At 36.3% G+C, this 12,543-nt stretch overlaps 1 protein-coding gene across 1 annotated transcript; it reads left to right on the top strand.

Moving 5' to 3' along the window:
• The first annotated feature begins 664 nt into the window (after positions 1 to 664).
• On the top strand, positions 665 to 11,253 carry LOC111050130 (60S ribosomal protein L6). The gene is made up of 3 exons (XM_039425443.1): positions 665 to 836; positions 8,573 to 8,955; positions 10,715 to 11,253. Exons 1-3 carry the CDS (start codon positions 686 to 688, stop codon positions 11,135 to 11,137), a joined length of 957 nt encoding a protein of 318 aa, XP_039281377.1. The 5' UTR covers positions 665 to 685; the 3' UTR covers positions 11,138 to 11,253.
• The last annotated feature ends 1,290 nt before the right edge of the window (positions 11,254 to 12,543 follow it).

Raw genomic sequence — 12,543 nt, 5'->3', positions numbered from 1 at the left:
AGTGGAAAATAAAATAAAATGAATCAATTTTTTTTCATTCATTCTGTCAATGAATTATTTCATAAACATTGCTACTCTTTTTGCATTTTTTTATTAACCTACTACCGTATACTTTTTTTTCAAGTGAGAAAACATTCTATTATTATGTATGGTATCATTAGTGAGCTAACAGGACTACTGTAATAAATTAAAGGAAGATAGACCAATCATTATAACATGAATGTAGGTTGTCTTTTTTGAGCCTAAAAATAATAAAATTAGGCCTAGAAGAAAAATGTGTTGAAGGAAAGGTTAGGGAGGTTGCGTTTTAGCTTTTGAATGTCAATATGTAAATATTATTTGAGATGTTTTGATAATTTTCGATAATTCACTCATTAACAATTATCATTCATCCTATCAATACTAGAATCAGGAATGAAGCGAATAAATATAATATTCTTTCCGTCTAAAATCCAATTATGTCTTATTTGTTCTACAAAGAACAAAAAGTAATTCAGACCTTCAGCTGATGAAGTTTGAATTTGGCGGTCCTCATGAATCCATGCAACCATGTTTCCTTCGAAAATCAATAGTGATAACGTTTCTTGTAAATCGTGTTTCTTTTCATCAAATAAATACAGAATAATATGATAAGAATTAAATCTGGCATGAATAGTATCAAAAACTAATATTTCGGCAATAATAAATGTATTCAAAGTTTGTCTTTTCAGAAAGTGAAATCAGTATCGACTCATCAAGTTGGTACCGCTGCTCCAGCCAAATCTTTCATTTCAGGCGTCGGTGTTTCCGCTGGGGTTATCGTCCACGTGTTTTAATCTATAAATTGGAATTAAAAGGTAATTAATAAAAGCAAAATTCATATTTATTTAAAATTTAGAGATTATTAATCAAATATATACTTTGATTTAATTGTTGGTGCTTCGATTCTATTCTAGTTGTAAGAACTAGTCCTCCCTAGTCTATACGTATGTCGTGTTACCCATGTCCTATTTATAACCAAGTATTTACCTCCGTAAATAAATATAACTTTTTCTCAATTTAAAGCTCTATTATTTGTTGAGTAAATATTAAAATAGCTTACCATTATAAGTCTTACAAATGGTTTAGCCAAGATCAAGTGATTGAATTCGGTAAGGTTATGTCACTAGCCAACCACATTGAGACATCTTTCAACTTGAACATCTATTAACTCAGTATTTGCCTTATTCATCAATATGCGATTATTTTAATATGTTTTGTATTTCTAAGATTGATCTGTTACATTAGCCTAACGATTGAATATCATTGAATTTTTTATGCTCAGCTTGGGGCCCCTATGGCTATGCCTACATAATTTAATCTAGCTTTGATTTGATGATTCTAATCCTAACCTGTACAGCTAGAATTTAGATTGAATTTATTCTGCCTTGCTTCATAATTAGTGAAACAATAGGAATAGTAATGTGCTCACTTGAAGCTATTCTTACTAGTGTTCTATCCAGCTTCTACATATTCAACTTATTATACTTTACTTGTTTGGGCTATTTCATTGAAATTAATAAAAACAATATAAAAGTAAATAAACTCTAACTTAAAAATGGCCAAAGTAGGCCGAAACTAGTCGTTGAAATGTTTTAAAGTTTAAAAATGACTTAAATGAAAATTGAACAACATTTTTTATATTATTTTTATTAATCTGAAACAACATTTCTCTTTCTTTTAGGAGTCTGGTCTCACAAGATATCGAAGTATGATTGCCATAAGATAATAGGAAAAATCCAGAAATAATAACCATACTAATTACCTCTGTACCGTACTGAATATCCTCGATCCTCAAACTAGTACAAGTCGTGGGATGGACAGTTTTGGGTTGTGCCTGTAGCCTAGTACTCTCCCAATCATTTAAATTAATTGTGTATCAATAAGCACCCATTAATAATAAAAAAGTTTTCCATTCAATGATCACGATGCAACGATGCAGTTACTTTCTCCCTAATAATTCATTAGATTCAACACTTTCCTCTTGTGAAGAAGGGTGATTGTGGCCTGTTAGAAATAGTTGCTTATGAACTGTGGCGGTTCATTTATTATGATAAAAAACATTTTATATTTCTATTAATAACAATTTATTTTTATTCCTGCTAGTTAGACTAGAGGAAGTGAAAAATAAAATAAAATGAATCAATTTTTTTTCATTCATTCTGTCAATGAATTATTTCATAAACCTTGCTACTCTTTTTGCATTTTTTTATTAACCTACTACCGTATACTTTTTTTTCAAGTGAGAAAACATTCTATTATTATATTGTATGGTATCATTAGTGAGCTAACAGGACTACTGTAATAAATTAAAGGAAGATAGACCAATCATTATAACATGAATGTAGGTTGTCTTTTTTGAGCCTAAAAATAATAAAATTAGGCCTAGAAGAAAAATGTGTGAAGGAAAGGTTAGGGAGGTTGCGTTTTAGCTTTTGAATGTCAATATGTAATTAATATTATTTGAGATGTTTTGATAATTTTCGATAATTCACTCATTAACAATTATCATTCATCCTATCAATACTAGAATCAGGAATGAAGCGAATAAATATAATATTCTTTCCGTCTAAAATCCAATTATGTCTTATTTGTTCTACAAAGAACAAAAAGTAATTCAGACCTTCAGCCGATGAAGTTTGAATTTGGCGGTCCTCGTGAATCCATGCAACCATGTTTCCTTCGAAAATCAATACCGTGATAACGTTTCTTGTAAATCGTGTTTTTTTTCAACAAATAAGTACAGAATAATATGATAAGAATTAAATCTTGCATGAATAGTATCAAAAACTAATATTACGGCAATAATAAATACATTCGAAGTTTGTCTTTTCAGAAAGTGAAGTCAGTATCGACTCATCAAGTTGGTACCGCTGCTCCAGCCAAATCTTTCATTTCAGGCGTCGGTGTTTCCGCTGGGGTTATCGTCCACGTGTTTTAATCTATAAATTGGAATTAAAAGGTAATTAATAAAAGCAAAATTTATATTCATCTAAAATTTAGAGATTATTAATCAAATATATACTTTGATTTAATTGTTCGTGCTTCGATTCTATTCTAGTTGTAAGAACTAGTCCACCCTAGTCTATACGTATGTCGTGTTACCCATGTCCTATTTATAACCAAGTATTTACCTCCGTAAATAAATATTACTTTTTCTCAATTTAAAGCTCTATTATTTGTTGAGTAAATATTAAAATAGCTTACCATTATAAGTCTTACAAATGGTTTAGCCAAGATCAAGTGATTGAATTCGGTAAGGTTATGTTACTAGCCAACCACATTGAGACATCTTTCAACTTGAACATCTATTAACTCAGTATTTGCCTTATTCATCAATATGCGATTATTTTAATATGTTTTGTATTTCTAAGATTGATCTGTTACATTAGCCTAACGATTGAATATCATTGAATTTTTTATGCTCAGCTTGGGGCCCCTATGGCTATGCCTACATAATTTAATCTAGCTTTGATTTGATGATTCTAATCCTAACCTGTACAGCTAGAATTTAGATTGAATTTATTCTGCCTTGCTTCCTAATTGGTGAAACAATAGGAATAGTAATGTACTCACTTGAAGCTATTCTTACTAGTGTTCTATCCAGCTTCTACATATTCAACTGATTCTACTTTGTTATCCATTCTTTTATAGTTCAAATAAAATAGCAAAATTAAGTAGCCTATGTGCTAGGCTACTCCTTTCTCTTTATAAAACTTTGTTGCTACATGTCTAATTTTGGCAGCATACTCGATGGCTTATAAAGAGACCACCAATTTGAGGTTGTTAGGTTAGGTTACAGACAGCTGACACATTTTACAACATTGGTTGAGAACTTGAATCTTTGAATTAATACTATGTTTCTTTTGTTTTATAAAAATACTTGTAACTCATATGAGCATCTTATAAGCAAAAATATTGATGCTTGAGTTATGGAAAAGAATTTTTTTTCAAATTATCATTAAGACTAACTATGGATGGTTATCCATATAATAGTCAGTTTAGTGTTACAATATTTTACTTGCATTGCTAGGGATTATGCAAACCGATTCTGACATGATCGATGACCGATTCAAGCATGATTCTTGATTTACAACCTGAATAAATTGCTAAACATGATCAATTGAATAATATAGACTACCTACACTACAAATTATAATAATTCTGCCGGTCAAATCAGACAATACGATTAATGCGTTGCACTTTTCAGTCTGCTTACCTTAACAGGTCGCGGGTTCCATTCCCGGTGATAGGCATGGGCGTTTAGTCCTCTCATCAAATCACCCAAGTACTATCCATTACACACGCACTACCTCAACGCTGATGCTAGAATAATTATCCTAAATTAGAAAAAAATGATCAATTTTAGCTTTGCACCACATCATGTGTTTATTTAATGTTCAGGGATTCCTTATATGAAAAAAACTGGAACTTAATAACTGCTGTTTACTTTTTCAATTTTTCACAATACAGGGCCTGGTTTCATGTCGTAACCTGTCACATAGTAAGTTGGTGAACAACTTATGGCAGGAAATCATGTTTTGTAATGTTGTAATTGTTAAATTAAACATTTAGCAACTTCCAGTAAATTGATTAATTATTTTTATCAATGAAAATGAACTAGAATATTGTTTTTACCAATCATATTTCAAGTTAGCTTACAATTCTATTGACTTGAATTAAATCTTGATTTTATTGTAAAGCTCAAGAAACGTTAATAGTAGAAAATTATTGAATAATGTAAATGCTTCTTGTTCATCTACAGTTTAATTTCATCTTTAAAGTTTCTCATCTCATCTTTCAGTATTACAACCAATTTTGTCCATAATGTGACTATGGTGACGTCCACGTTATAATGGCAGTGTTTGATTAGCAATGGTATTGCTCTGTTGCCAGATCGTCTCTTAACAATGTAGAATTAATAATTAATTAACAAGATATTTCATCTTCATCATTGAAATTCATTATGAAATTATTGAAAAATATAATTTCTTGCTTAATAGAATATAATTGATTATTTTAAACGAGAATGAACAGTTGATATTATCAATAAACCTGTACCAGCTACCGTCTATAAATAAATAAATAATAAAATAAATAAATAATAAAATAAATAAATAAAGGCTTTTATTGAACGAAATTTCATTACATTTTAGAAAATAATCAAGTAAATGTTAATACATTTTTATTGTCAGCATTTTCTCCTTGGCTGAGTGCCGTCAGGAGGTGTTGGCAAGCTTTTATATATGAATTTTAATATTATTTATTTATTTTAAAAATTGACAATATATACAAAAAATAAGATTGGAAAATACTATTTTACAGAGGAAGAGAGGGTAATAGTACATCTTGTGTGTATGGATTAAAAATTGAATTCTTGAATCAAGAAATATCTGTACGCCCAAGCATCTCTGCAGTATTGTCCTATCAGCATCCAGTTGTCACCATTCAGGTACGTCTTCAGCTCCTCTACAGCAAGCAAAGTTTTTCCGAAGTATCGCTTTCTGAACTCTGCAAGCACCGGGCACCTGGCTATGAAGTGGACTACATCCTCTTCCTCCTTCATGTTGCATAGAGAACAGATCCTTACATCCTGCCTGTGGGAATATTTGTTGAGACGAATGAGCTCGGTCCTTGACTTCATGAACCACTTGATCAATGTGAAGTCCACTGGTTCATACACATAGTTTGTGAATTGCGTCAGTTCTGGATACAGGGAGTATCGCTGGCTTCTCTGAAGTCTGCCTCTGAGTCCCTCTTTCAGTCCCTCAGTGACTCTGATAACAAGAGCCTCAACATCACCCGCAAGGAATTCCGTTTCTGAGACCCCATAAGCCGTTTCCATATCCATCCAGTCTCTGTACACAAACACTTTCCTCTCCATAGTCTCCTTGAGCAGAATATGCGGATACCTGTTATCAGGCAGATTCATGCATCTCTTCATATACTTGAAGTGGAGCCTTAATGTATAGACAAAGAGTGGGAGCAGTGCAGTCTCGAGTAATAGGCAGTAGTTTGGCGCCCACATAGGTTGATTGAAAACCTTCTTAAGGAAAAGACGTTGAACCTTTTCAACTTCCTCATCCATCTTTCCTCCCCATATTTGAGCGCCATAGCACACTGTAGAACGCGCCATTGCTTCAAATACTCCTAGCTTCGATTTGCAGGGAATGTTTTTCTGTGAAAACAGACCATTGAAAATATTCAATGAGATTTTTGCTGCCGACGACCTCTCCCTGAAGTGTTCTGTCAATGACAATCTGGACGTCAATGTCACTCCAAGATACTTGTAGCTGTTCACCACTTCAATTGGCTCATTGTTGTACAGCCAAACCTCATTTCTGCTTATTTTTCCTCCTTTCCTGAAGATCACAACTGTTGCAGTATCTCTCCAAGCCAGCTATCATCCTTCTCAAAGAGAGTCTGTCCGATGCCAGGAGAACTATATCGTCCGCGTACGCTAACAACTTTATGTAGACACCCCCAACATTGACCCCTCCATCCAGCCAATCCTCCAAATCATTCACGAATAAAGAAAACAGCAAGGGACTCATCAGGCAGTCTTGCTTTACGCCGGTTCGTGTTTCAAATCTTCCCGACAGCCCCTGATGCCCCCAAACTCTAGCTGTTGACGAATCATACAGATTTCGAAGTGCATTTAGCATCTTGTAGGATACTCCTAGTACTGACAATTTGTAAAACAGCGCCTGCCTGTCTATCCTGTCGAAAGCAGCTGAGAAGTCGACGAAGAAGGCATATACTTTATTTCCACGACCACATAGTTTGATGTTGACAATACTCATGATATTGAATAGGCCTATGTTGTCTATGGTGGAATAAGACTTCCTGAAGCCCGCCTGGAATTCGCGTAAGACTTGGTGTTGTGTCATCCATTTCTCCAGCCTGTCAAGCAAGGTTCCAGTAAACAGTTTATACACTGCATTGCAGAATGATATTCCTCGAAAGTTCGCTGTCTCCTTTTTTGTGAATAGAATTGATTCCTTGAAGCAACCAGGGAAGTCAGAAGAGTCGAAAAAACGGTTGAAAACGTCTGTTAATTTCTCCAAAAAGACTGTGGGAGCATTTTTGAAAAACTCGTTTGTTACTCGTTGTCTCAGCAGGCGCTTTATTTTCTTTGGCTTTAGCAAGCACCTTATTCAGGTCCTGCAAAACAATTGGCGTGTCCAGAATTTCATCCAAGATGTACGGTTCAGCATACAATATTCGATTTGCAGGGAATGTTTTTCTGTGAAAACAGACCATTGAAAATATTCAATGAGATTTTTGCTGCCGACGACCTCTCCCTGAAGTGTTCTGTCAATGACAATCTGGACGTCAATGTCACTCCAAGATACTTGTAGCTGTTCACCACTTCAATTGGCTCATTGTTGTACAGCCAAACCTCATTTCTGCTTATTTTTCCTCCTTTCCTGAAGATCACAACTGTTGCAGTATCTCTCCAAGCCAGCTATCATCCTTCTCAAAGAGAGTCTGTCCGATGCCAGGAGAACTATATCGTCCGCGTACGCTAACAACTTTATGTAGACACCCCCAACATTGACCCCTCCATCCAGCCAATCCTCCAAATCATTCACGAATAAAGAAAACAGCAAGGGACTCATCAGGCAGTCTTGCTTTACGCCGGTTCGTGTTTCAAATCTTCCCGACAGCCCCTGATGCCCCCAAACTCTAGCTGTTGACGAATCATACAGATTTCGAAGTGCATTTAGCATCTTGTAGGATACTCCTAGTACTGACAATTTGTAAAACAGCGCCTGCCTGTCTATCCTGTCGAAAGCAGCTGAGAAGTCGACGAAGAAGGCATATACTTTATTTCCACGACCACATAGTTTGATGTTGACAATACTCATGATATTGAATAGGCCTATGTTGTCTATGGTGGAATAAGACTTCCTGAAGCCCGCCTGGAATTCGCGTAAGACTTGGTGTTGTGTCATCCATTTCTCCAGCCTGTCAAGCAAGGTTCCAGTAAACAGTTTATACACTGCATTGCAGAATGATATTCCTCGAAAGTTCGCTGTCTCCTTTTTTGTGAATAGAATTGATTCCTTGAAGCAACCAGGGAAGTCAGAAGAGTCGAAAAAAACGGTTGAAAACGTCTGTTAATTTCTCCAAAAAGACAGAGGATCGGCAACGTTGTTCTGCTATCTTTCTCCACTGCCATTATAATGTGGACCTCACTATAGTATTTCAATTGTCTACTAGTGCAAGGTCTGCCTACATAAACTTTCAACTTCAGACGTCACATAATTGAATTCTTTTGTTAAAACTAAAACACGTCTTAGGGACAAGCCACACGAGGCGTTTTTTCAGTCGGCACGACAGCACAGGATGCTCTCCGATTGGCTTATTGGGTTGGCGAATTGAGTAAGCTTCCTGTCCTGTTGTGCCAACTGAAAAAACGTATTATTCGTTGGTTACTTCAAATAAGAACTTGCGAAGTCATAGTGTATTTTTTAAATTAAAGATTCAGTCTTTAATCTTAATTTTCATTGGTTTATTAATGAGGCAATTTTGTTTGTTAATGTTGCAGGAGAGATGACGAATCCAGAGAAGAAGGTGGCCGCTGCCAAGCCCGCTGCTAAAGCCGCCACCGGCAAGAAATATGGTGCACCAAGGAACTACGACCTTGGCAACGGCCTCTACAGGTTCAGCCGCACAAAGATGTTCCATAAGAAGGCCCTATGGAAGTTTGTCGACAAGAAGAACCCGAAGAAAGAGAAGCCAAAGAAGCAGCTGACCAAGGAGAAGACGATCGGCGGCGAGAAGAACGGAGGCAAGCGAATCGTCAGTTTGGCAAAGAAGACCAGTTCGTACCCGACGTGCGACAGAATCAGGAAGCACCCTGCCAAGAAGTGCTTCAGGCAACACAAGCGCTCGCTGCGCTCAAGTCTGCAGCCCGGCAAGGTGGTCATCCTGCTGGCCGGTGTCCACAAGGGCAAGAGGGCAGACTTCCTGAAGCCCGCCTGGAATTCGCGTAAGACTTGGTGTTGTGTCATCCATTTCTCCAGCCTGTCAAGCAAGGTTCCAGTAAACAGTTTATACACTGCATTGCAGAATGATATTCCTCGAAAGTTCGCTGTCTCCTTTTTTGTGAATAGAATTGATTCCTTGAAGCAACCAGGGAAGTCAGAAGAGTCGAAAAAACGGTTGAAAACGTCTGTTAATTTCTCCAAAAAGACTGTGGGAGCATTTTTGAAAAACTCGTTTGTTACTCGTTGTCTCAGCAGGCGCTTTATTTTCTTTGGCTTTAGCAAGCACCTTATTCAGGTCCTGCAAAACAATTGGCGTGTCCAGAATTTCATCCAAGATGTACGGTTCAGCATACAATATTCTATTTGCAGTTAGAACTGGGTTTAATAGTTTATCAAAGTGATGTACCTAGTCCTCCAGTGAGATATCATTTCCAACTCTGAAGCTCCATTTTTTAAAACATCTCACCAGTTTCCAAAACTCGCTTGAATCGTTAACTGTTTTAAACTTCTCCGTTAATGCCAACCAATACGTTTTCTTTTTTCTTGAACATAACTGTTTAAAAGCTTTATTAGTTTCTAAGTATCTGCTTCTAATAGTCTCAGACTTGGTTTTTCGATAAGCTTTCAAGAGAGAAAAAGACTCCTTTTCCGCTCACAGTCCAAATCGTACCACGGCTCTTTATTCTCTATCTTAGTACTTAATAGATCTGTAGGCGCAAATTCATGAATCAAGGCTAGCAAATATCTAAGGTCATCCTTCGGGTCGATCCAATTCTGTCGTCTCCTCACTTTAAAACTAAGCTCATTGTGATACTTTCGCTCATTTCCCGGCCTCCACTGCAACTTTCTACGAATCGGTATTGATTCGCTATAATAGCTACCGTCTATATATAAAAAGACAGAGGATCGGCAACGTTCTTCTGCTATCTTTCTCCACTGCCATTATAATTTGGACCTCACTATAGTATTTCAATTGTCTACTAGTGCAAGATCGATCTGCCTACATAAACTTTCAACTTCAGACGTCACATAATTGAATTCTTTTGTTAAAACTAAAACACGTCTTAGGGACAAGCCACACGAGGCGTTTTTTCAGTCGGCACGACAGCACAGGATGCTCTCCGATTGGCTTATTGGGTTGGCGAATTGAGTAAGCTTCCTGTCCTGTTGTGCCAACTGAAAAAACGTATTATTCGTTGGTTACTTCAAATAAGAACTTGCGAAGTCATAGTGTATTTTTTTAAATTAAAGATTCAGTCTTTAATCTTAATTTTCATTGGTTTATTAATGAGGCAATTTTGTTTGTTAATGTTGCAGGAGAGATGACGAATCCAGAGAAGAAGGTGGCCGCTGCCAAGCCCGCTGCTAAAGCCGCCACCGGCAAGAAATATGGTGCACCAAGGAACTACGACCTTGGCAACGGCCTCTACAGGTTCAGCCGCACAAAGATGTTCCATAAGAAGGCCCTATGGAAGTTTGTCGACAAGAAGAACCCGAAGAAAGAGAAGCCAAAGAAGCAGCTGACCAAGGAGAAGACGATCGGCGGCGAGAAGAACGGAGGCAAGCGAATCGTCAGTTTGGCAAAGAAGACCAGTTCGTACCCGACGTGCGACAGAATCAGGAAGCACCCTGCCAAGAAGTGCTTCAGGCAACACAAGCGCTCGCTGCGCTCAAGTCTGCAGCCCGGCAAGGTGGTCATCCTGCTGGCCGGTGTCCACAAGGGCAAGAGGGCAGTCTTCCTCAAGCAGCTCCCTAGCGGTCTGCTCCTCATCACTGGTCCCTTCACACTGAACGGTGTTCCTCTGCGTCGCATCCACCAGTCCTATGTGATTGCCACATCCACTAAGATCGACATCTCCAAAGTGGAAATTCCATCGAACGTCGACGATGCCTACTTCAAGAGACTGAGGGCGAAGCGCGCCAAGAAGGAGGACGGCGACCCGTTCGTGGCCAAGAAGGAGCAGTACAAGCCTTCCGACCAGAGGAAGTCCGACCAGAAGGTAATCGACAAACAGCTCATGAAGGCCATTAAGACCGAGAAGGACAGTATTTTGCTTAGAAAATACCTGTGCACCATGTTTGGTTTGAGAACCAACCAGTTCCCACACAGAATGAAGTTTTAATTTTTGAATACTTTTTTTTACTATCGATAAGTATGATGAATGACTTTCTTTGACTTGGAAAATTATATTCATATTTATCAATTGTTCGAAAATTATAGAAAACTTCCAAAAATCCATATTTTTGTCTGAATTAATTGCCCTAGTTTTCAGCTATTGTTTGTTTTTTCAATGAGGAAATCTCCATGTAATTATGCTTCATGAAAGCTCTCAATTTTACAAATGATGAAAAAGTTTTATCGAATACACACTATTTTACACACATGTGTGTATATTCTACCTAGCAAACTTGATTGAAAATTAATTTATTCTATTTTTGATATCTATTCTAGAATATAAATTGATTAAATGCGCTGTTTAATACCTATTTCCTGTGTGGGATGTAATAACGTATAGTAGCAGGATTTTCACCTATGGTTCAAATATTTGATTGTTTTAGAAAATTAATATAACTTGGCAATGAGAAAGATGAACCATTTTTATTAAATTAGATTTCGATTAGGTTTTGACAATATCAAGTCTTTTTCATTTGCTATGGATATTTAAGTTGAAAAAACAACACAGAAAGAATCAAAATTGCTGAAATTTAAGTTTGGATTTGAGGCTGTGTATTCAACTTGAAAATTATTTTTCAATGCTCCTTGGCTTTTACTATTGTTTAGTAGTATTCTATTGAAAGAATATATTTAATATATTGCTGAGTGCGTTTTATAGTTAACATGTATAAGGGATGCATGTTCAAATCAATTTCTTCAAATCTCAACTCAATTCTGTTGTTCACTAGAATTTTCTATTTTCATGGCCTGTATGTAGTTGATTGATTTTGCTATAATTTTCTATTATGCCATAAATACTCTAAATTTGCACCAATATTTTATCAAAACTACTTATTTAAAAATAGGAGTATTATATTGCAATTGTTTGAACTATATTATTGGCCCAAAAGCCAATAAATTGTTGGTAAAAATAATTTGGGTGTGATTACACAGCCTCAAATGAACATATAATTTAATTGAACTAATAGTATGCATCATTTATATACTACACAGTATATAGGTAGGTGATTGTTTTCAATACAGCATAATTAGTGAGGCATCAATTATTGATGTGATTGGGATTCATTTATTTGTTAATACAATTACAAATCATATGAATATGATCAGGAAAGAACAACAAGCATAGCCCAAAACTATCCTGTTCCGAAATTTTGATATAATTATAATAACATGTCTATAAAAATAGGTTATGTTCTTACTGTGGAAACTTGAATTTCACTGCTGTCAAAGTGAGCAGCAGATAGTGTTGTGACCAGTAAACTACAAGTTGTTTATTTGGCCAAACAAATGTAACTTATGCCCTATTTGCTGTGCTGCTTTCACATCCTTGCGCTTGCGCATCACTGTAATGCC

This window comes from Nilaparvata lugens, chromosome 3, assembly GCF_014356525.2.
Source record: "Nilaparvata lugens isolate BPH chromosome 3, ASM1435652v1, whole genome shotgun sequence".
Classification (NCBI taxonomy): domain Eukaryota; kingdom Metazoa; phylum Arthropoda; class Insecta; order Hemiptera; family Delphacidae; genus Nilaparvata; species Nilaparvata lugens.
Note: the sequence above shows the minus strand (reverse complement) of the source record. Positions and strands in the feature narration are given on the sequence as shown.

Coding starts and splice junctions, on each gene's coding strand:
- LOC111050130 (XM_039425443.1), top strand. CDS start 686: ATGTATTCAAAGTTTGTCTTTTCAGAAAGTGAAATCAGTATCGACTCA. Junction 837..8,572: donor CTATAAATTGGAATTAAAAG/GTAATTAATAAA, acceptor TTAATGTTGCAG/GAGAGATGACGAATCCAGAG. Junction 8,956..10,714: donor AGCCCGGCAAGGTGGTCATC/CTGCTGGCCGGT, acceptor AAGGTGGTCATC/CTGCTGGCCGGTGTCCACAA.